Genomic DNA, 23,598 nt, shown 5'->3' on the forward strand with positions numbered 1-23,598 from the left:
ACATTTATACGGCAGTTCTCCAGTGTGAATTATTTTATGTGTGTCCAATCGTTGTTTTGTTACAAATGCTTTATTGCCTACATCACACTTATAAGGACATTCTCCGATATGCAGCATTTCATGATATTTTAATAATTTTTTTCTTTTGAATGCTTTACTGCATATTCCACAAGTATAAGAACGTTCTTCAGTATGTACAATTGCATGAGATATTAGTGCTCGTTTTGTTTTTTAAATGTTTTATTGCATATATCACAATTATAATCACGTTCTCCAGAATGGGTCAATTCATGGTAGTTTAATCCTTGTGTTGTAGCAAATGCTTTATTGCAAAATCTACAACCGTAAGGACGTTCTCCGGTATGAACTCTAGCATGTTGCATTAATGTGAATCTTGATCTAAATGTTTTGCCACATGTCTCACATGTGGTGTTTACCGTATGCACTGATAAATGTCTTTTTAAATAACATAGCTTTAAAAATCTTTTATTGCATATTTCGCACTTATGAGGGCGGTCTACAGTGTGAGTCATTTTATCTGGGTTTAATGATTGTTTTGTCGTGAATGTTTCATTGTGTTTCAAGACATGGGTTGTTTCAATTCAAGTTTTCCAAGGATTTCTTCCTTACATATGTAAGGTTTTTCATCTTGATTTTCATTTTCATTCTCCTCCTGCTCTATATCTTCCTCATTTTTACCTCAGATTTTAAAAATCGCTGTAGAGACATTTCTTTTTCGTTTCCGGACATTCTTCTGATATTATATAATCATCTAATTTTTGTTTGACTCGTAGACAACAATCAAATTCTTGTTTATCTTGAGGATATTCGATTGGTTTCAATTTTAATTGTTGGGTTTGAGTTTGTTCCTTCAGACATTTTCGTCTTTGGATGGTTCTTGCACATAAACTGGAAAGTTTAAAATTTACTATATACGTTTTTCATGTACAGTAAATATTTTATTAATAATTATTTGTTTTGTTTAAAATACAATAATACTAACGCTAACACTTTGTTGTTATTTTATTTTCGCATATAAAACACAATTTCATTAAACACTTTGACATTTCTATTTAATTATAACCTCAATTTTAATGGTAAAGGTTGGACAACATTGAAAATATTTCAATTGCAAATTTTAAATATGACGGCGGCAAAATTTAAAGTCATGGATTATATAATTTCAATAAAAAAGATGGATTTGGTTCAAATTATAATCATTTTAAAACTATGTGGCGGTGTATATGGCTAGTGGTGTATACTCTTTTTTTATCTATGGTGTATGGCATCGTGCCTTAAGGCAAATTGCTGGAACTTTCCGTACCGTAATGAAATGTCCGAGGAATATTAAATGTTTTCGAATAGATTATTATTAATACTGTAGCACTGTCTAATATTTATAAGAGTTTTATAAGGTGAATTACAAAGTTAAAACTATTTATTTAAAGTATATAAGTGAGCTTTAGAACTTTACCCAGAATTAAAATTAAAATCTGAATTATTTTCAATATACAAAAAAAAGTTTTTATGAAAAAAAATATTGGAAAAAAATTTTTTGAAAATAAAGCACACACACACATCCATTTTTTCTGAGGTATGCCAAAATGTTTAGAAAGTTCAAAACGTAAAGATATGTAAAAATTTTAATTTTCGATTTTCGGGAAGTTAAAAAATTGTAATAAAAAAAACTCGTTTCGTCAACACAAGCAGTTTTTTTTTTAAAAATTCAAATCGGATGCTTAGTTCTCTCAAAACTGCCATTTTTTGCTGATATAGCTCTATATCTCCGAAACGGCTGGACCTGCCTTTGCCAAAATCTTATCAACACTTCTCCGCATTATTACAAATCAAATGTTCTTTTAAATCATTCATATCGGTTGATCCGTTCTTATAAAAACTGTCATTTTTAGCACTTTTTGCTCCATATCTCCGAAGACGCTGACCCGTCTTCGTCAAAAACTAATCAGCACGTCACCTCATCAATGGGAATCGAATGCTTTTTGAACCATTCAAATCGGATAAATCGTACGCCCGAAATCGTCGTCAAAAATTGTCTCCACACACACATATCGAATTTTTCTGAGGTATGCCAAAATGTTCAGAAACATCTAAAACGTGAAGATAGGCAAAAATTTTCATTTTCGATTTTTGGCCCTTTACTATAACATGCCCTACGGAAAGTTAATTAGGGATATATGGTAAATTACTGGAACTTCCCGTACCGTAATGAGATATTTCAAAAATATTAAAAAAAATCAAATAGATTATTATAAATACTGTAACTTTAATTATTTTTATTTTATAGACGAAATATAAGAGCTTATAAAAGACGATGACGTTTATATAAGTTTACATGAAAAGTGAATAAACAAAACTTAACCAAGCGGTGTTAGAATTAAGGATCTTATCTCATATTTCTAAGAAGTATATAAACAGAATTGCAAAGTTAAAATTATTTATCTCAAGTATATTAGTAAGCTTTAGAATTTTAGCTAAAATTAAAATTAAAATCCAAATTATTTTCGGTATAAAAAAAGATTTTTAACCTTTGACGCTTCTGAAAATTTTGGCAAACCTTAAAAAATGAATGTATGTGTGTGTGTGTGCGGATACAAATTTGCGTCAATTTTGGAACGCGGATCAACCGATTTCAGTAATTCAAAAAACGTTTGATTCGTATTGATAGGGAGACGAGCGAAAACATTTGGTTTGTACTCGATCGCGAGGCGTTTTTGCAAAAGGCACGTCTAGCCGTTTCGGAGGAATGAAACACAAAGGGTGTAAAAATTGTCTGTCGGTTTTTGAGAGAACGGATCATCCGATTAGATTAATTCAAAAAATATTTTTCTTGTTTAGACGGTGTGAAAAAAATGAATTTACCGGAAATTTCGTAATATTGAAAACTTTCAAAAAAAAAAATCAAATTTTCGAAATATTTCATAATGAACTTCCCGTAGGGCAAGTTATAGTAAACGCAAAAAATCGAAAATGAAAATTTTTATATATCTTTACGTTTCAAAACCTTCTGAACATTTTGGCATACCTTAGAAAAAATGGATGTATGCGCGTGTGTGTGTATGTGCGTGTATGTGTGTGTGTTCGGATACAATCGACGATTTCGGGAACACGGATGAAGCGATTTGAATAATTCAAAAAACATTCGATTCGTATTGATAAGGTGCTGATTAGTTTTTGGCAAAAGCAGGTCTAGCCGTTCCGAAGATATGGGGCAAAAAGTGCCAAAAACGGTAACTCAGTTTTTAAGGATTTGAATAATTCAAAAACTGATCAAATTTTCATGAAGGCAGGCCTAGCGGTTTCGGAGATCTAGTAAAAAAAGTAGAAAACTAGTTCGTTTGGTATTTAGCCTTGAATTAAGCAAGTTACATGAACTTCCCGATATGTGTAAATAATCGACTTAATCAATAAAAAATAAATTGATTTATGAGTGGATTTATTACACATAATTGAAAACGAACGAACACGTTTACTAGGAGTATTTTCAAAAAGCAAGTTTTTAAAAATCAACAATTATTATATTTAAACCAGTTTCGGTAGGATTTTAATGGTTTAGTATGTTTATTAAGACCAAGTACAATATTGTTATACAAAGTAAATCGTCTAATTTTAATTTTAGCTAACGTCAAAAAAACTACTCATTTTCTCAAACTTTGATGATTTTTTAAAATTAAACTACTTGTTGTAAGGCCGTAATATTTCAGTAAGTTCTATAAGACCATGATGTACTCGTATATGGGTCATTTTTTTACAAACCGGACACTTTTTAACCTTGACATTTTAGAATTGTCTGAAAATTTGTTTACAGATACTATTCATAAAATCATTTGACACGTATTTCAGGATTTTGCTGAAAAAAAATTTTTGACGTAAACATTTACGATTGAAATATGGATTTTTTGCTCAATTTCTATGAACATCATCTGCGGTAAATTAATTATCTCCGGATGTGCTGATCCGATCAGTATTATTTTTTTTTATTACACTCATATTGAAGTGAACTTTGTAATGATTAAACATTTTTTTTTTGTTTTTGAAATTTTCTTAACAATAACAACCCTTAAATATTTACAAAGGTTTTACTCGGCCTTTACCCGAATTGAATCGATCCAAAAAAAAACATATATTTTCTTTTTTTCTCTGCAACAAAATTCTTTTTACAATTTGTTGGAGGTTTTGTTACATCGAAAGATATTAAATATTTTCAAGCGCGAGCCGCGCTTTTCACGTCGTGGACCTCAAAGACTTGTACTCATTTGTCACTTTCGAATGACAATCTTATTGTTTTTCGGTTGAAAAATATTTTATAATTTTGCTTCTGGCGAAAAATGAACATATAGTCGAAAAAAAACATTAGGGGAGAGCGGAGCTTAAAAGTTCGTGGGTAAAAAGATCCACTGCCAATATCTCAAAAACAAGTAAAGTTAGAAATTTTTTAACATCATTCGAAAGTGACAAATGAGTACAAGTCTTTGAGGTCCACGACGTGAAAAGCGCGGCTCGCGCTTGAAAATATTTAATATCTTTCGATGTAACAAAACCTCCAACAAATTGTAAAAAGAATTTTGTTGCAGAGAAAAAAAGAAATTATATGTTTTATTTTGGATCGATTCAATTCGGGTAAAGGCCGAGTAAAACCTTTGTAAATATTTAAGGGTTGTTATTGTTAAGAAAATTTCAAAAACAAAAAAAAAATGTTTAATCATTACAAAGTTCACTTCAATATGAGTGTAATAAAAAAAAATAATACTGATCGGATCAGCACATCCGGAGATAATTAATTTACCGCAGATGATGTTCATAGAAATTGAGCAAAAAATCCATATTTCAATCGTAAATATTTACGTCAAAAATTTTTTTTCAGCAAAATCCTGAAATACGTGTCAAATGATTTTATGAATAGTATCTGTAAACAAATTTTCAGACAATTCTAAAATGTCAAGGTTAATTAGTGTCCGGTTTGTAAAAGAATGACCCATATCGCCAAAAAAGGTTCCATGAAAATCGGCTTAAATTTTTTTCAACAGTTCATTACAAGAAAACGGCTCGGTAGATTTTCACCTAAACCTAATCAGTATCATTCCGAACTAATATCTTTCGAACAGTTTTTGATTTTTTAAAATCGGTTCGGTAGGATGAGCTTAAATGTGAACGAAAGGTTTAACACTTTTTCTCAAATTACAAAAAAACGGCTTGGCAGATCGTTGCACAAAACTGACAAACGATAGTCCTCATCGAAATACATCAATTGGCTTTTAAATTTCTGAAATCGGTGCAGACGTTTTTGAGAAAACGTCGATGAAAGGCCTAATTTTGATAAATGCCAAAAAAACGATACCAATTTTTGCAAACTTTGACAAATTTTCAAAGCTAAACCAGTTGTCGTAGGGCCGTAATATTTTAGTATGATCTAGTAGACTATAGTATCTACCGTCAAAAAAATAATAATAAAAATCGTCGAAAAAATTTTTTTTAACACTTTATTACAAGAAAACGGCCCGGCCGATCTTTACCAAAAACTAATCAGCACCATTCCCAATCAATATCTTTCAAACGGTTTTTGAATTTTCAAGATCGATTCAGAACTGCGGGCTAAAACGTGGACAAAAAAATTTTCACTTTTCTGCTATTTACAAAGAAACGGCTTGGCTAACCGTCGCGCAAAATTGATAAACGCTAGTCCTAATCGAGATACATCGAATGGCTTTTAAATTTTTGAAATCGGTTCATCCGTTTTGGAGAAATCGTCGATTTACGGCAAAAAATCTGTTCACACACACACACACACATACTTTTTCCAAATTTGGTCTCATTCGATTCAGAATGGCTTGAAACGTCGAGAAAACATAAAATTAGCGAATCGGATTTTTTGATGAAAACATAAACTTCTCCTTCGGGAAGTTAAAAAATGCCATTTGGCGGTCAAAAATGATCATTAGACATATGAACATCAAATTATCAGATATTTTATAGAGATTTTAACAATAAGTATAAATTTTGTTTACATTCCTATGGGTTCCATACCAATGTTTATCCGTTAGACGGCGATGCGTCGCTTACGCGCTTGGATATTTCGTCTCTATGCAGTTAAAGCAGTTTCCAAAATATTTCAAAATAAATTTTTCTTCAAAAAGTCTTTTTTTTCAAAAAAAGTAAATTTTTGTCAAAAATTTATAGTTTCTCTAATTTTTTCAGAGTAATTTTTTTTCAAAAATGTTAATCTTTTAAAAAAAAAATAATGTTTGGTACGGAATGTTCCAGCAATTTGCCTTAAAGCACGATGCCATGCGCCCCACAAATTTAAAAAAAAAATCGAATATTTTAAAGAATATACAAATTCTCCAAAAATTAAAAAAAAAGACAATTTTTTTAAGAAAAATTATAAAAGAATTCCAAAAAAATATCTTTTTAAGAAAAATTGAACAAATTACTTGTAAAGATACAGTATGGAAAGTTTCAGCAATTTGCCTTAAGGCACGATGCCATGCACCACTAGTTCTAATTTTTTCCAAGACAGTTAAAGTCAATACTGTCACCCAGTTTCGTCAAGGTGTGGAACACTACAAAACACCCTATATTTATATATTATATATATATATATATATATATATATATATATATACATTATAATTATATACAAGATTTTTTTAATTAGGCATAAACTTAACCTATTTTCAGAATATCATATAAAAACTCAAGAAAAACTCATTAAAAAAAACACTATAATAATTCAGCAATATTATATTTATATAATAATGGTAAGAAAATTATTATATATGTATATATATATATATATATATATATATATACAAATATACAATCACTTCAAAAATGCGCTCAAACAATCATTTGTTTTTTTGTACAATTCTAGCAAAGTATCGCCCCGCACTATTATTCTGGGCTCCATTTCACATATTGATAATAAGTAGATGATGTTATTATTTATTGCTGGCAGTTCCGTAATCTCATAATCTAGATTTAATGCATTCATAGCTAAATTAAATTTTGCTTCTTCTCCTGCAAACTTATCATTCAAAATCATCATAGCAAGTTTACAATTTTCCTCGCCACATTTGTCAAAAGGACCCTTTGCTTCATTGATTGGTTCCTCATCAATATACTTATTAACATTGTCAAGCTCCAAAGCTTCTAACATATCTAACATTTTCTCGGATGATAACTGCTTGGCATCATTTTTGGAAGGAGCAGTTGCAGTTTCTTTAAAATCCACCACTGAACATTGCATAGTAAACATTTTGGCATGAGCTGGAATTCTATCTTTGACCAAACTATATTTAGGTCTTGGTAAATCCTTTTTATCACAAAACTCAGCTAACAGTCCCACTGCTGCCGAATTAGCACTGGTGGGTGGACTAACCTCAACGGTGTCCTTCACCTCCAATTTTTTTGGGTGACTTAAATTCATTTCCGATAGCTTCTCGATTACTAATCTTGCGGAATTATGTTTAGCTCGTTGCTTTCTAGTTCCTTTTCCAACTACTGTTATTTTAGTATCCTTCAATGTCAGACGCGTTTCAAATTTGAAAATGGGGTTCCTGGTGCCCGCTCCGTCATGAATCAAGGTGAATTCAGGCAATGGCAGTTTGCTGGCCACGCAAAAGTTTGTTAAAATCGTAATTGGAGTCTCTTTAGACATTTCACAAACTCTTAGAGATATCACTCACAATATTTATCAATAATTTAATATTTTGTTATAGTGAAATTTTATCACTCACGTATATAGACAAATTTTTGGGCAACAATATTATTTATTAATACTTGTCTCCTTGGAAACGCATATCTCAAATTGGCTATGTGCGAAGGCATGGAAGGGGAAGTCAAATCGACCGAAGCGTTCGTAGTGGCTAACTTGAAGCACTAGAAGGGGCTATTATAAACAAAATTTTAAACAAAAACACATAAAATATTTATTTATTTCAAATTTAAATAAGATAATTAAAAATGAGCCACCATATCTGTTGTGTAGTGGGTTGTAGAAATACCAGCAGAAAAAGTGACTGCAAATTCTATACATTTTGTACAGCTAAGTGGAAAGAAAATCAACGGGAAAAGTGGATCGCAGCGGTTAGAAGAATAAAGTAAGTATCATAACCTTATTGTTATAAAAATACAATTTGGAGTATTATGAATAGTTGTAAAATTGTTATGTTTAGCAAAAAGAAAAATTATAAGTCAATAAATTGTTGTATTATCAAAATTTAATGCTTACTAAAAAAATGTTTTGTAAAAGAATGTAATTAATACAAGCCTGAAATAATGAAAAATACATATTTATATATTGTATATTGATTATGTATAACTATTATTTATATATTAATTACATTTTATTATATAATAATTGTAATTTTATGATTAAAAGAAAAATAAAAGTTATCACATAGCGAAAAAATGTTTATTTTGCAAACAGTTTAATTAATACAATGCTGAAATAATGCGAAATATATATTTGTAGTGTTGATGGATCACCGTGGGTTCCCAAGCATTTGCAGTGAATCGGTCGAGGTATTGAGTCCTACCTACTTGTCAACAATATTTTCTTCAATAAGTTAATTTCGAAAAGTTAATGTAGTTTTTTTCCTGCAATTTTATTTGATGGGTCTTGTCTTTATAATAATGTCTAAATTATGTCTTTATAATAATGTCTAAGTCTTTAGTTTGACCAAAAAATTGAATAAATTAATTTACTATTTACTTATTCTATTGATAAAATATTATTTATCATTATTATCATATTATTATATTGTTTTTATTAAGAACTATTCCGAGTTTATGACATAAGCTTTGAGGCACTTAACCTTAAAATTATTTACTGCATTTCTTTATTTAATTAATGATTATACTTAACTATGTTTTAAGTACGTTGAAGTAAATTTAATAATTTCAATAAACATTCAGCGTTCACATTATTACTGTATCTTGTTTATTATTATTTATAACAATTATTTAATATCTTTTTTCTTTAACAAACATGTAAAACCCATGAAAAACACACACTGATAGCCACAATCAGTTCATATTTATTACGGCGCTGCATGGGCGCTGCAGTCACGCTCGGAGCGAATAAGCGGAAGATTAGCTATCTTGATGCATCTATTTGATTTAGATAAATTATGTTTTCTTGATGTTGGCACTCTTATGTTAGTAGACTTGAAACTGTCAACAGTGACGGTCTACGGTGACGGTGTTTATTAACTTTTCTATTAACGTCCTAGACAATATTAAAATGTACTCGTATAAAGTATATGTTCCCCCCCAAGAAATACGGTTTGCTAATTTTGAGTTTTGTAGATGTTTCAAGTTATTCTAAACCGTTTGTCCCCAAACTTCATTTTGACAAACTTCATGTCAAAATACAATTTAAACCACATTGCTATATAGTTAATTAAGTATATTATAAAATATAATCAACAGTTAATTACAAGAAAACGGCTCGGTAGATTTTCACCTAAAACTAATCAGTATCATTCCCAACTAATATCTTTCGAACAGTTTTTGATTGTTTAAAATCGATTCGGTGGAATGAGCTTAAATGTGAACAAAAAGTTCAACACTTTTTCCACATTACAAAGAAACGGCTCGGCTGATCGTCGCACAAAACTGAGAAACGAAAATCCGCATCGAGATACATCAAATGGCTTTTAAATTTCTGAAATCGGTTCAGTCGTTTCTGAGCAAACGTCGATGGCAGGTCTAATTTTGACAAACGCCAAAAAAACGATACTAATGACAAATTTTGACGAATTTTTAAAATTAAACGACTTGTCGTAGGGCTGTAATATTTTAGTATGATCTAGAAGACTATGGTATTTACCGTCAAAAAAAATCATGAAAATCGTCGAAATTTTTTTTTTTACTATTCAGAATTGCGAGCTAAAACGTGGACGAAAAAGTTTTCACTTTTCTGCGATTTACAAAGAAATGGCTTTGCTGATCATCGCGCAAAATTGATAAACGCTAATCCTTGTCGAGATACATGGAATGGCTTTTAAATTTTTGAAATCGGTCCAGCCGTTTCGGAGAAAACGTCGATTTACGGCAAAAAATCTGTTCACACACACACATACATACATACTTTTTCCAAATTTGGTTTCATTCGATTCAGAATGGCTTAAAACGTCGAGAAAACATAAAATTAGCGAATCGAATTTTTTGATGAAAACATTTAAATTTGAACAGAATGAAGGAACTTATCTCATATTTTTAGGAATTATATATAAGTACATATATATAAGAGATTTAGAATTTTAGCTTGAATTAAAATCAAATTCCGAATCATTTTTGATATTTAAAAAAAATGAAAACTAGTGATGTATGGCATCGTGCCTTAAGGTAAATTGCTAGAACTTCCCGTACCTTAACAAAATGATCGAGGAATATTTAATGTTTTCAAATAGATTATTAAAAATACTGTAACATTGTATAATATTTATAAAAATTATATAAATTAATTATTTAATTCCTATCTACAGATTATGTGACTATCTCTTAAGAGATATTTTTATTCCTTACTATATCTTTCTAAATGTCATTCTATCCCTTTCTCTCACTATTCTCTATATCTTTCTTAATCTCTCACTATATATGTCTTTATTTTTTATTCAGTCTCTATCTCTCATAATATCTAACATTAATTTTCTATGTTTATTATACTCTATCTCTCTTTATCCCTTACTACCTCTTTCCCGCCCTATCTCTCTCATCTCTCAACATATCTCTCTATTTTTTTTTCTATCCCTCACTATCTTTATCGCACTCTATTTTATCTATCTCGCTGTCTCTTATTTTTCTCTTTGGTTTTATCTGTATTTCTCGCTCGCTCTATCTCATTTTCTTACTTTCACACTCAACTAAAGTCACTTTTCTATAAAATTAAAACTTTCTGTTGATTTATAAGTATGCCAAAGCATCAGAACCATAGATAAATAAGCATAAATGATCAGAACTTTAATCAGGATTAAAATTAAAATCTGGATTATTTTGGATATACAAAAAAAAAATGTGAAAAAAAATTAAAATAACAAAAAATCCCCAAAACAATTGGATTGCCAACACAAGCAGAATGTTTTTTGGATCATTCAAATCGGAAACTACGACGTTCTCTCAAAAACTCGATTCCTATTTTCTGCACTCTTTGCTTAGTACCTCCGTAACGGCTGGATCTGTCTTTGCCCAAAACTAATCAGCACATCTCTCTATCGATAGGAATCGAATGTTATGTGAACCATTCAAATCGGTTGATCCGTGCGCCCGAAAACATGTACGAACAATTGCAGACTGCAGACTGCTCCCAATTGCAGAATTGGGATATGCCAAAATGTTCAGAAACCTCTAAAACGTGAAGATATTCAAAAATTTTTATTTTCAATTTTTGGACCATTACCATAATTTACTCTACGGGAAGTTAATTTTTTTTCATTAAAATTTTGGGAAATTTTTTTTTGCTTTTCTAAACTAATCGTTTCTTCACTTCTTCACAAGCAGAATGTTTTTTGAATGATTCGGATGCTTAGTTTTCTCAAAAACTGCAATATTTGCACATTTAGCTCGGTATCTCCGAAACGCCTGAACCTACCTTTACCAACAACTAATCACTACTCCTCCATATCATTACGAATTGAATATTTTTTGGATCATTCAAATCGAATGCTCCGTTCTCTCAAAAACTCGATTTCTATTTTCTGCACTTTTTTCTTTTTATCTCCTTAACGGCTGGCCCGACTTTTGCTAAAAACTAATCAGCACACCAAAAACTAATCAGCAACGTCTCACTATCAATAAGAATCGACTGCTTTTTGAATATACACACATACATACAACCATTTTTTCTAAGGTATGCCAACATGTTCAGAAACTTCTAAAACTTGAAGACATGCAAAAATTTACTACGGGAAGTTAAAATGAAATATTTATAATAAAAGCAGATGGAGTGTTAAAACATATAAATAAATGAATAAATATAAATATTGTAAGCGTTGAATCCTTTGTAAATAACATGACTGTTTGTATAAAAATAAGACACAGTAACTTAAGTTAGCACATGGTAATTGATATGAAATTAATTAATTAATTTCTCGGCGGCATCCGAGTGGAATGGATTAAATACACAATAACAAAAAAGTAAACACAATTATTCATATTTCAAATCAACATGAAAATGATGATAAAAGTACATTGAAATGAATTTCATTGTGGTATAGGAGTAGGTTCTAGTTCTGTCGTCTGCCTCGTATATTACCAATAGAACAACTAGTGGGGTGTATGGCATCGTGCCTTAAGGCAAATTGCTGGAACTTCCCGTACCGTAACGAAATGTTCGAGGAATATTAAATGTTTTCAAATAGATTATTATAAATATTGTAACATTGTCTAATATTTATAAGAATTATATAAACTGAATTGCAAAGTTGAAATTATTTGTTTAAAGTATATTAGAACTTTAGTCCGAATTAAAAATAAAATCTGAATTATTTTCGATATACAAAAAAAAATCTGATATAGTTTTTTTTCCAAAATCAATTATTTTGTTAAAACAAGCAGAAAGTTTTTTGAATAATTTAAATCGTACGCTTAGTTCTCTCAAAAACTGCCATTTTTTGCACATTTAGCTCTGTATTTTTGTAATGGCTGGGCCTGCCTTTGCCAAAAACTAATAACCACTTCTCCCAATCATTACTAATTGAATGTTTTAGATCGTTCAAATCAGATGCTCCGTTCTCTCAAAAACTCGATTTCTATTTTCTGCACTCTTTGCTCTTTATCTCCGTAACTGCTAGACCTGCCCTTGCCAAAAACTAATCAGCATATCTCCCTATCAATAGGAATCGAATGTTTTTTGAACCATTCAAATCGGTTGATCCGTGCGCCCGAAAATGTGAACGAAAAAATGCGGACACACAAAACACACGCACATCCATTTTTTCTGAGGTATGTCAAAATGTTCAGAAACCTTCAAAACGTCGAGAAATGCAAAAATTTTCAATTTCGATTTTTGGACGATTACAATAACTTACCCTATGGGAAGTTAATGATGTGACCACTGGTAGATCCATTGTCCCAATTGGTAAAATGTTTCCAACTCCTATTTTAACCTGGTGCCTTGGGTCGAGCAGTACATGTTAATTTGAATTACTGGTATAGTATTGTCTCTTCGGATCCATGAGAACTTCAATTTAGGTATTAGCTGAAAGATGATTGTTCTAGCACACTGGTTGAATAAAAAGTCCAACTTGAGTAATTTTACAGTTTATTCTTCTTTCTTGTTACAAATTTACAGACAGACAGAATCTCTGCTTATTCTATCACAGGACTAGTCTGAGGTAACATCTTGTTACTTTGATGTTACTCTCTGACTCTCTAACTTGTTTGGACAATCTATACTGTACTCAACACAATAAAGCGTGAGTTTTGCTATTTGAATGAAATATTCAACTGTTTTTTTCCAAACTAAAGGTTTTCCTTTCATTAAAAATAAATTAATACAAATTTCTGTTTCCAATATATTACAACCAGTTTTTCTAACGTATGACAAAATGTTCAGAAACCTTTGAAAAGTAAATGTATGATATAAATCAAAAATTTTTATTATCGATTTTTGGATGATAACTATAACCTACTCTAGAAAAAGTTAATAAGAGACTAATAATAACAAATATTAATCAAGCTCTTTTTTATAACAAGTTTTCATTTTTATGTTATTCATATACATATATACATAATTAAATAAAAAACAATTTGATTTAAATAATGACCCTGTATATTCTTGTAATAACTTCTGGCAGTAAACAATATTTGGAGAGCAATAAATCGTTAATATATTTTATAAGTCACCACAAATATTTTCAAAGATACTTACAAGCAGTATTTAGCAAACTGTTCTACACTGATGAGAATGACTGCTAATTATAACTATAATGTCTTACTGTGTTTAAAATTATGAAAATTTAATCCTCTATTATATATTCTTCTACAATATGAACAGTTTTATGTTGGTTTAATGATTGCGAAGCTGCGAATGTTCTATTGCATGTGGTTCATCAATGATTGCTTCCTCTCGTGTGGATTAATTCATGTCGTTTTAAACTTTGTTTTAATTTGAATGCTTTATTGCATATCTCGCATTTATGTGGCCGTTCTCCAGTATGAATCAATAGATGTCGGTTTAATGTATTTTTTCTTGTGAATGATTTATTGCATAACGCACACTTATGAGGAAGCTCACCAGTGTGGATCATTTCATGCAGACTTAAATCTTGTTTTTTTGCAAATGTTTTTTTACATACTGCACATTTATGATTGCTTTCTTTAGTATGAACAAATTCATGTAGTTTTAAATCTCGTTTTAATTTGAATGCTTTATTGCATATTTTGCATTTATGTGGTCGTTCTCCAGTATGAATCATTAAATGTCGCTTTAATGTTTCTTTTTCTATGAATGCTTTATTACATATTTCACATTTGTAAGGTCGTTCTCCAGTATGAATCATTAAATGCTGGTTTAATGTTTCTTTTCTTGTGAATGATTTATTGCATAAAGCACACTTATGAGGACGGGTTCCAGTGTGGATCATTTCATGCTGGTTTAATGTTTCTTTTCTTGTGAATGATTTATTGCATAAAGCACACTTATGAGGACGGGTTCCAGTGTGGATCATTTCATGCTGGTTTAATGTTTCTTTTGCTATGAATGCTTTATTACATATTCCGCATTTGTAAGGTCGTTCTCCTGTATGAATCCTTTTATGTCCAATTAATTCACCATTTGTTATAAATGCTTTATTACATATTTCACATTTGTAAGGACGTTCTCCTGTATGAATCCTTTTATGTCGAATTAATGTACCATTTGTTATAAATTCTTTATTACATATTTCACATTCGTATAGGCGTTCTCTTGTATGAAATTTTTTGTGTTGACTTAAATTACTATTTGTTTTAAATGCTTTATTACATAGTTCACATTTGTAATGACGTTCTTCCATATGAATCTTTTTATGTTGACTTAAATTATCATTTGTTGTAAATGCTTTATTACATGTTTCACATTTGTAAGGACGTTCTCTTGTATGAATCATTTTATGTTGACGTAAGGTGATAATTGTTGGGAAATTTTTATTGCAAGTTTTACATTTTCCTACAACTTTTTTAACTGATTTATTGCATTCACTTGTATTATCTGCTAAATCACTTGACTCTCTGATATTGTTTTTGTTTTTACTAGCGTCTGCAACATGCTCATCAATCGGTTCATGCTTTACTTCTTCGTCAATTGTTACTTCAGATTTTAAAAATTGCTGTAGACATATTTCTTCGTTTTCCATATAAGAATACTCATCAAAACGTGATTCATTTGGATCATCAATTGTTTCTTTCTTTACTTCTTCATCTATAGTGACTTCAGAATCTAAAAATCGCTGTTGATATATTCCTTCGTTTTCCATATAAGATCCCTCGTCGGAATTTGTTTCATCTTGATCATCAATTGTTTCTTGTTTTATTTTTTCGGATAATGATTGATGTAAATAAATTACCTCATTTTCTAAAATGTTTCTGGAGTAATATCGTTCTCATCAAGTTCTTGTTTAACTGGAGGATATTCCTTTGGCTCAATTTTAATTGTTGGGTTTGAAATTGTTTCTTCAGACATTTTCGGCGTTTTTCGTTTTTTGTAAACAAAAAAACAGTGATTTATAAAAAGTTTAGAAAGCTTTCGATTTAAATGCTTTTCATCAATAAAAAATTTTGAATAATTAAATAATAGTTTTAATATAAATCTATTATTTCGTTTTGTTTAACTTTAATATAAAGTCCATAAAACTCATTGACAATTGACATTTCGATTTCAGCTAACTTCGCCATTGTTAGAATTTATAGTGGAGGCATAGACCTGTAGCGACCTGGCAACCCACATCGCTTCTCAACTTGAAGATAAACATTATCTTTGGCTCATCATGTTGGCAGCACTGCGCGAAAACCAAAGTGCAAGCTCCAGGATTCGGAACTCTCTCTTGCCGTGTGGACGTCTCAACGAACGCAAACGAACATTTTTGTTTTAATAATTTAATAATAATGTTTTAATAATTTAATAATAATTTTAATAATTTAATAATATTTACTATTAATTATTGTGTACAGTTTGAAAATTTTAATAATATTTACTTTTAATTATTGTGTACAGTTTGAAAATTTTGAATAAATTATGGAATGGTCAAATGACGTAATTTTATCATTCATAAATAAAATAGAAAAGTTTCCTATAAATATGGGAGACTAAAGACCCTTTTTATAAAATTATTAGAAAAAAAACGATGCTTGGGAAAGTGTAGGCAAAACGTTTGGGATGTCAGAAGCTGCAGTAAAGAAGAAATGGCAGTCTTCACAAGTAAATATTAAACTTGTTATCATACACAGACATTCAAAATATATGTTGAGGATGAGAGTTTGAAAATTGAGTATAGTTAGCTCAAGCCTGGAATGTTCAGCTAGCTCCGAATATGAATGCTAAGGAAAGAAAATGACTCAAAATATAAAAATTAAATACAAAAACTGAGTGAAATTAATTGAATAATTTATTTACAGTATATTTACAAAATATACACGAACAAAAATCACACAAAAACCAGTGAAAATGCCGCATGATTAAAGCTTACATCCATATCAATAATAAAACTGACGTTTCACGGAACATCTACGAACAACGAAAATTCAAGCGCTCACTGCTTTTATGCGCTTGTTCAAGTTCGTTTGGAATTTTTCGCGTTCGTTCGTGTTCCTGTTCGTTCTTCTTTGTATTTTCTTGTTCGACATGTTCGTTCGTGTTCGTTCGTTAGGTGTGGACGCGCACCTAAATACGAACACGAGCTTTACCGAGATTAGTCGAATGCTCTAGATCGCTTAAATTTTACAGTTACTTGGGTTCACGAGATGTTTGATCGCTCGTGTTTTTTGCCTAAAAGAGGATAAAAATACGCGTTTTAAAATTGTTAGTAGCAGACTTAATCTAATAATAAGTAAAATGTCTTCTAAAATGTGTTTGGTCTGTGGTAAAATGTACTTAACAAATAGAATGCACCATGAAGAACATAAAAAAGCAAACTTGATAAACATGTACGCCACTTTCACACGAAAATTGTGCTTTTTAAACATCAATAATAAATATATTACATTTAAACAAATATTTCATTATTGATTTCTAATTTCCCATAATAGCTCTAGCCAACTGTTCTTATTTTCAGTGAATTTTATAATATGTAAAATATTTTTTTAATTTTTTTTCCAATTTCCCTTGAACACTTTGTATACCTAAAATAAATAAATAAATAAATAGTTCATTACATTCATTAGTTCAACCTAAATTGTATATTATATAATATTTACCCAACAATTTCGAACACACGGACTTTCATTTGACGTTTAAGCGATCGAGTTTGACATATCTCGGCCGCGAAATTACCCTCGTATGCCCTCATACCATAGAACATCTTTTGACACTTTTTTACTTGAGAAATGTATGGGGACTAGCAGTCCATGAAATTGTATAAGGTCTATGGGATTAGCAGTCCATGAAATTGTATAAGGTCTATGAGTGGAGGCTATTAGTGGAGGCCATTATGCCTACAATAGACGTTTCTCTCGCCTGATTTTTACGTTCAGAAGGAATACTTTAAAAGGTCCTCCGCTCGACGTGAAGGCGCTGCTTTTGGCATTCAAATTAATGAATTTTAATAATCGGATATTTGAAACTAAATTTTGCATTGCAATCATATTATGTTATGTATTAATATAATAATAAAAAAAATATACTAGATAATATTATACTATAATAAATATACAATCAAATCAAAATATAAATCAACAAATACACTGCCGGTTTATAATATAATAGATATCACATCTAATCTACTGGAATAACTTCTACTCTTTTTTCTACTTATTAATATAAATATTTAGTGAAATTTAGTGAATAATGCATTATTGTGTTAGTTCATTACATCGTCTGTCATTCTTAACTCTCATTAAGAACAACTCTTAAGCAGCGCCTAGGGAGTAAATCTGTGAAAATGCAACGGAAGTGGTTACGCGACGCGACCGACCTGTTCATTCACTCTTAATGAGACCATTTTTATACATGTCGATTGTGATTGGTCGTCGTGTCATTGTACGCGTACAGCATACGTCAACGTAAAGCGTATTGTATTTAGCCTTGAGGCAAGTTACATGAACTTCCCGATATGTGTAAATAATCGACTTAATCAATAAGAAATAAATTAATTTATCAATGATTAAAAGTATTTCGAGTGGATTTATTATACCTAATTGAGAACGAACGAACACATTAACACGTAGTATTTTCTAAAAGCAAATATTCAAGGATCAATAATTTTTATAATTTCATTTCTCATTTTCTCAAACTATGATAAATTTTTAAATTAAACTACTTGTTGTAAGGCTGTAATATTACAGTAAGTTCTATAAGACCATGATATATATCGCTAAAAAAAGTTCCATAAAAATCGGCTTCAATTTTTTTTTTCACAGTTACAAGAAAACGGCTCGGTATAGATTTTCACCTAAAACTAATCAACACGATTCCCAACCAATATCTTTCGAACGGTTTTCGAATTTTCATAATCGATTCATAATTGCGGGCTAAAACGTGGAATTTTTTTTTCACTTTTCTGTTTTTATAAAGAAACGTCTCGGCCGATCGTCGCACAAAACTGACAAACGATAGTCCTCATCGAGATACATTAAATGGCTTTTAAATTTTTGAAATCGATCCAGCCGTTTTGGAGAAAACGGCGATTTACGGCAAAAAATCTGTTGATGCACATCACACACCACACACACATACTTTTTCAAATTTGTTCTCATTCGATTCAGAATGGCTTGAAAGGTCGAGAAAACATAAAATTAGCGAATCGGATTTTTTGATAAAAACATAACTTCTCCTTCGGGAAGTTAATAAAAAATGCCCGAATCAGAAGAATATTTTATATCCTGTCCCCCGTAAATAATTATAATGAAAATAATAAAATAAATGAAACGTATATCCGGAAGAGAAAAGTAAGTTTATTGAAGTATTTTGTAATTGTATACATCTTTGAAGTTATTAAAATAGAAAATATTTTATATCAAGACAGATACTACAGCTGCTCAAAAAATGAGACAGTATAGCCATAAAATGTAAAATGTATGGTCATTTCAATTACATGAAGTTGTTCAAACACGATTGCATAATAAGTGTAATTGTGAGAACGACATTTCTTTGGGTGTTGTTTAACATAATAAATTATTTTGATAGAGATTCAAGTATTGTTTTTATCTAACATGCCGAGGATATTTTTTCTGCATTATGCTACTTTTGCAAATTTAGAGAAGGTCTACATGTTTTTCATGTAAAGGAAAGTAATAAAAAATATCGATACAAGTTTTAAGGCTCTTAAAAACACCGAAAGATTAAAATTGCATTTTTCAAAAAAAAAACAGCTAAAAGAAAGTATGTACACCTAAGTCTGTTTTTACACAGTCTTTTTGTACACGGTTTTGAAATAACACGGTTTGAAAATTGAATATTTTTAATTTTTTACACGATTTTATTCCATTTAGCACGATTTGAAATCTTATGTACTTACATTTTTTTGTCAAATTAATTTTTGCGAAGTATGTTCATATCACAAAAAAGTATTTATGAAAGAAAAATAAGTCTGAAACCATCGACAGTATCGATAGTTTGCGAACACTAGCTTAAAGATTTAAGTGAAATCCCCTTTAGCGCGTACAAACAATTTTTACTGGTCAAAGCAAATGTGAATAGCACTAACTAAAATAAACATGAATTCTTGTTCTTAAAAATTCTTGTTTTTCACTAATTTTAATAGGTTTTAGAGATTAGGAACAAATCACCCATTTTTGTATATGCACTTATTATGTCTTTTTTTACACGGCTTCTTCTGGAACCAATCTACCGTGTAAAAACAGACTTATGTGTACATTGTTTACTGCTAATTTATTTGAAAATCTTAAGCCAGGTATCCAGCCAGATGTTAATGTCGACTCGGTTGACATGAGCAAGAGCTTTTTTCGATATTTACCTCCTGAAAAACGCTTAAACTATACACAATTAAACATATTTATCTGTTAGCTTTTTAGATGATAATACAGCTGTAACTTATTGCGATGCAGCAACATCATGTTAATTACAAAATAATAAGTATATGTTAACGTGAAAAGTATTGATCTTCAGCTTCTTAAATTTGTTTGTATTTAATACTTGAAATTTCAACTCGGTTTTGTTTTATGCCAATTAGACTATTGTGTCAGGTATTATGGCCAAATAATGGAATATTTGGCCAAATTTTAAATGTGAAAATGATTTATAGATTGCATGGGGAGTTATCTCCGAATAAATGCGCTTTTGTTTCATCTGTTTTGACATTGAGTATTGTGAAGCTTTTATCATGGTAAAGTAAAAGTAAATAACAAAAATATAAACACAAGAATTCATATTTAAAATCAACATGAAAATATTGATTATCCGGACTACCAACCACGACTAATTTATATGTATTTACATACCTACAATTCGAATTTTTACATGATTAATGCTGCAGTTTAGTATATGTATGTAATGTAATCTAAGGAAATATATATGTACACACATAAGGAAGTTTCAATTTCTTAATAAACATTTTTTTCATTGATATCTATGTATGTATTTTTTATTTTCAATGAATACACAGCATTATTCTTTACACATTCGATTATCCGGATGCCTATCGACAACAATTAGTCCGGTTAATCGAGGTTCTACTGTATTTATCAGGGCCCATAGCCTCAGAACAAAACCTGACAATATTCAACGCAATAAAACGTGAGTTTTGCCATTAAAATGAAATTAGGATAAAATAAAATTTTCGCTTTCATTGAAAATAAAATAATACAAATTCCTATTTCCAAGTAACATCTTTCAATCATATATCCGTGCTCCAGAAATTGTAGAAGAAAAACTGTACCCAAATATACATTCACACACACAACTATTAAGAAACCTTTGAAATGTAAACATATGATACAAATCAAAACTTTTATTATGATTTTTGGACGATTACTATAACCAACTCTCCGGAAGTTAATAAGTGACCAATAATAACAATATTGTTCAAGCCCTTTTTTACAACAAGTTTTAATTTTATGTTATTCATATACATATATACATAATTAAATGAAAAACAATTTGATTTAAATAATGACACTGTATATTCTTGTAATAACTTCTGGCGGTGAACAATAATTGGTGAGCAATAAATCATTAAATATTATATTTTATTAGTGACCACAAATATTTTTAAAGATATTTTATAAGCAATATTTACCAAACTGTTCTATACTGATGAGAATGCTAACTATAACTATAATGTCTTACTGTGTTTAAAATTATGAAAATTTAATCCTCGATTATAAATTTGTCTGTCAGATTATTTTATCGATATACTTTTATCAGTTTTCATGATTGTTTTGTTTTGAATGGCATTTTAATCCATGTTTGGATTTTAATGTTTTATTACATATTTCACATTTATAAGGATGTTCTACAGTATTAACAGTTTTATGTTGGTTTAATTGGTTGGTGTAGTTGCAAATGTTTTTTTGCATGTGGCTCATCAATGATTGCTTTCTCTCGTGTGGACAATTTCATGTTGTTTTAAATATCGTTTTAAACTGAATGCTTTATTGCATATCTTGCATTTATGTGGTCGTTCTCCAGTATGAATCTTTAGATGTCGGTTTAATATTTGTTTTGCTATGAATGCTTTATTACATATTTCGCATTTGTAAGGTCGTTCTCCAGTATGAATCATTAAATGCTGGTTTAATGTTTCTTTTCTTGTGAATGATTTATTGCATAAAGCACACTTATGAGGACGGGTTCCAGTGTGGATCATTTCATGCTGGTTTAATGTTTCTTTTGCTATGAATGCTTTATTACATATTCCGCCTTTGTAAGGTCGTTCTCCTGTATGAAGCCTTTTATGTCCAATAATTCACCGTTTGTTATAAATGCTTTATTACATATTTCACATTTGAAATGACGTTCTTTCGTATGAATCTTTTTATGTCGACTTAAATTACCATTTCGTATAAATGCTTTATTACATATTTCGCATTTGTAAGGACGTTCTCCCCGCATGATATTTTTTATGTAAACTTAAATAATCACTTGTTGAAAATGCTTTATTACATATTTCGCATTTGTAAGGACGTTCTTTCGTATGAATCCTTTTATGTTGACTTAAATTACCATTTGTTATAAATGCTTTATTACATATTTCACATTTGTAATGACGTTCTCCCGCATGATATTTTTTATGTAAACTTAAATAATCACTTGTTGAAAATGCTTTATTACATATTTCGCATTTGTAAGGACGTTCTCCTGTATGAATCCTTTTATGTCGAATTAATTCACGATTTCTTATAAATGCTTTATTACAGGTTTCACATTTGTAAGGACGTTCTACTGTATGAATCATTTTATGTTGATGTAAGGTGCTAGTTGTTGAAAAATATTTATTGCAAACTTTACATTTCAAGGGTTGTTTCAAGTTTAGGGTAGTTTTACGTTTTCCTAAAACTTCTTTAAATGACTTATTGCATTTATTTATATTATCACTTGACTCACTGACGTCGTCATTACATATGTAAGGTTTGTTATATAAATTTATTTTGTCCTCACTAGTGTCTGCAATATGCTCATCAATCGGTTCATGCTTAACTTCTTCGTCAATTGTTACTTCAGATTTTAAAATTGCTGTAGACATATTTCTTCATTTTCCGTATAAGAATATTCATCAAAACGTGATTCATCTGGATCATCAATTGTTTCTTTCTTTACTTCTTCATCTATAGTGACTTCAGATCTAAAAATCGCTGTTGATATTCCTTCGTTTTCCATATAAGATCCCTCGTCGAAACTTGTTTCATCTTGATCATCAATTGTTTCTTGTTTTATTTTTTCTGATAATGATTGATGTAAATATATTACCTCATTTTCTAAAAATGTTTCTGGAGTAATATCGTTATCATCAAGTTCTTGTTAAACTGGAGGATATTCCTTTGGCTCAATTTTAATTGTTGGGTTTGAATTGTTTCTTCAGACATTTTCGGCGTTTTTCGTTTTTTGTAAACAAACAAACAGTGATTTATAAAATTTAGAAAGCTTTCGATTTATATGCTTTGCAATCAACAACAAATATGCTTTAATATAAATCTATTATTTCGTTTTGTTTAACTTTAATATAAAGTCCATAAAACTCATTGACAATTGACATTTCGACTTCAGCTAACTTCGCCATTGTTAGCGTTTAAGGAATACTTAAAGGGTCCTCCGCTCGACGTGATGGCGCTACTTTTGGCATTCAAAGTAATGGCGCAAAATTTGAAATGAAAATTAATGAATTTTAGTAATCGTAAATTTAGTAAACTAAATTTTGGTATTGCAATCATATTATGTTTGCTAATGTACTAACTTCGCCATTGTTAGCACTGTCGTTAGTACACACC

At 30.1% G+C, this 23,598-nt stretch overlaps 3 protein-coding genes across 3 annotated transcripts; all 3 read right to left on the reverse strand.

The window, feature by feature from the left end:
- Positions 1-212: 212 nt before the first annotated feature.
- Positions 213-533, reverse strand: LOC113391122 (zinc finger protein 570-like). Its single transcript, XM_026627087.1, has one exon. The coding sequence runs from the start codon at positions 531-533 to the stop codon at positions 213-215; it is 321 nt and encodes a 106-aa protein (XP_026482872.1).
- Positions 534-14,072: 13,539 nt separating this feature from the next.
- Positions 14,073-15,476, reverse strand: LOC113391124 (zinc finger protein 708-like). The gene has a single exon (XM_026627088.1). The coding sequence runs from the start codon at positions 15,474-15,476 to the stop codon at positions 14,073-14,075; it is 1,404 nt and encodes a 467-aa protein (XP_026482873.1).
- A 6,222-nt stretch (positions 15,477-21,698) lies between these two features.
- LOC113391125 (zinc finger protein 708-like) lies at positions 21,699-22,856 on the reverse strand. The gene is made up of 2 exons (XM_026627089.1): positions 22,192-22,856; positions 21,699-22,062 (listed from the first exon to the last, which is right to left on the reverse strand). Exons 1-2 carry the CDS (start codon positions 22,854-22,856, stop codon positions 21,699-21,701), a joined length of 1,029 nt encoding a protein of 342 aa, XP_026482874.1.
- Positions 22,857-23,598: the final 742 nt, after the last annotated feature.

This window comes from Ctenocephalides felis, unplaced genomic scaffold, assembly GCF_003426905.1.
Source record: "Ctenocephalides felis isolate EL2017-DRISC unplaced genomic scaffold, ASM342690v1 CF-g0.4_SCAFFOLD_00845, whole genome shotgun sequence".
Classification (NCBI taxonomy): Eukaryota; Metazoa; Arthropoda; class Insecta; order Siphonaptera; family Pulicidae; genus Ctenocephalides; species Ctenocephalides felis.

Excerpts from the sequence above, each read along its gene's own strand:
- LOC113391122 (XM_026627087.1), bottom strand. The coding sequence starts at position 533 with ATGACTCACACTGTAGACCGCCCTCATAAGTGCGAAATATGCAATAAA.
- LOC113391124 (XM_026627088.1), bottom strand. The coding sequence starts at position 15,476 with ATGGAAAACGAAGGAATATATCAACAGCGATTTTTAGATTCTGAAGTC.
- LOC113391125 (XM_026627089.1), bottom strand. The coding sequence starts at position 22,856 with ATGTCTACAGCAATTTTAAAATCTGAAGTAACAATTGACGAAGAAGTT. Across the intron at positions 22,063-22,191 it reads TCCTTACAAATGCGAAATAT|GCTTCATACAGGAGAACGAC; the intron begins GTAATAAAGCAT and ends TGGACATAAAAG.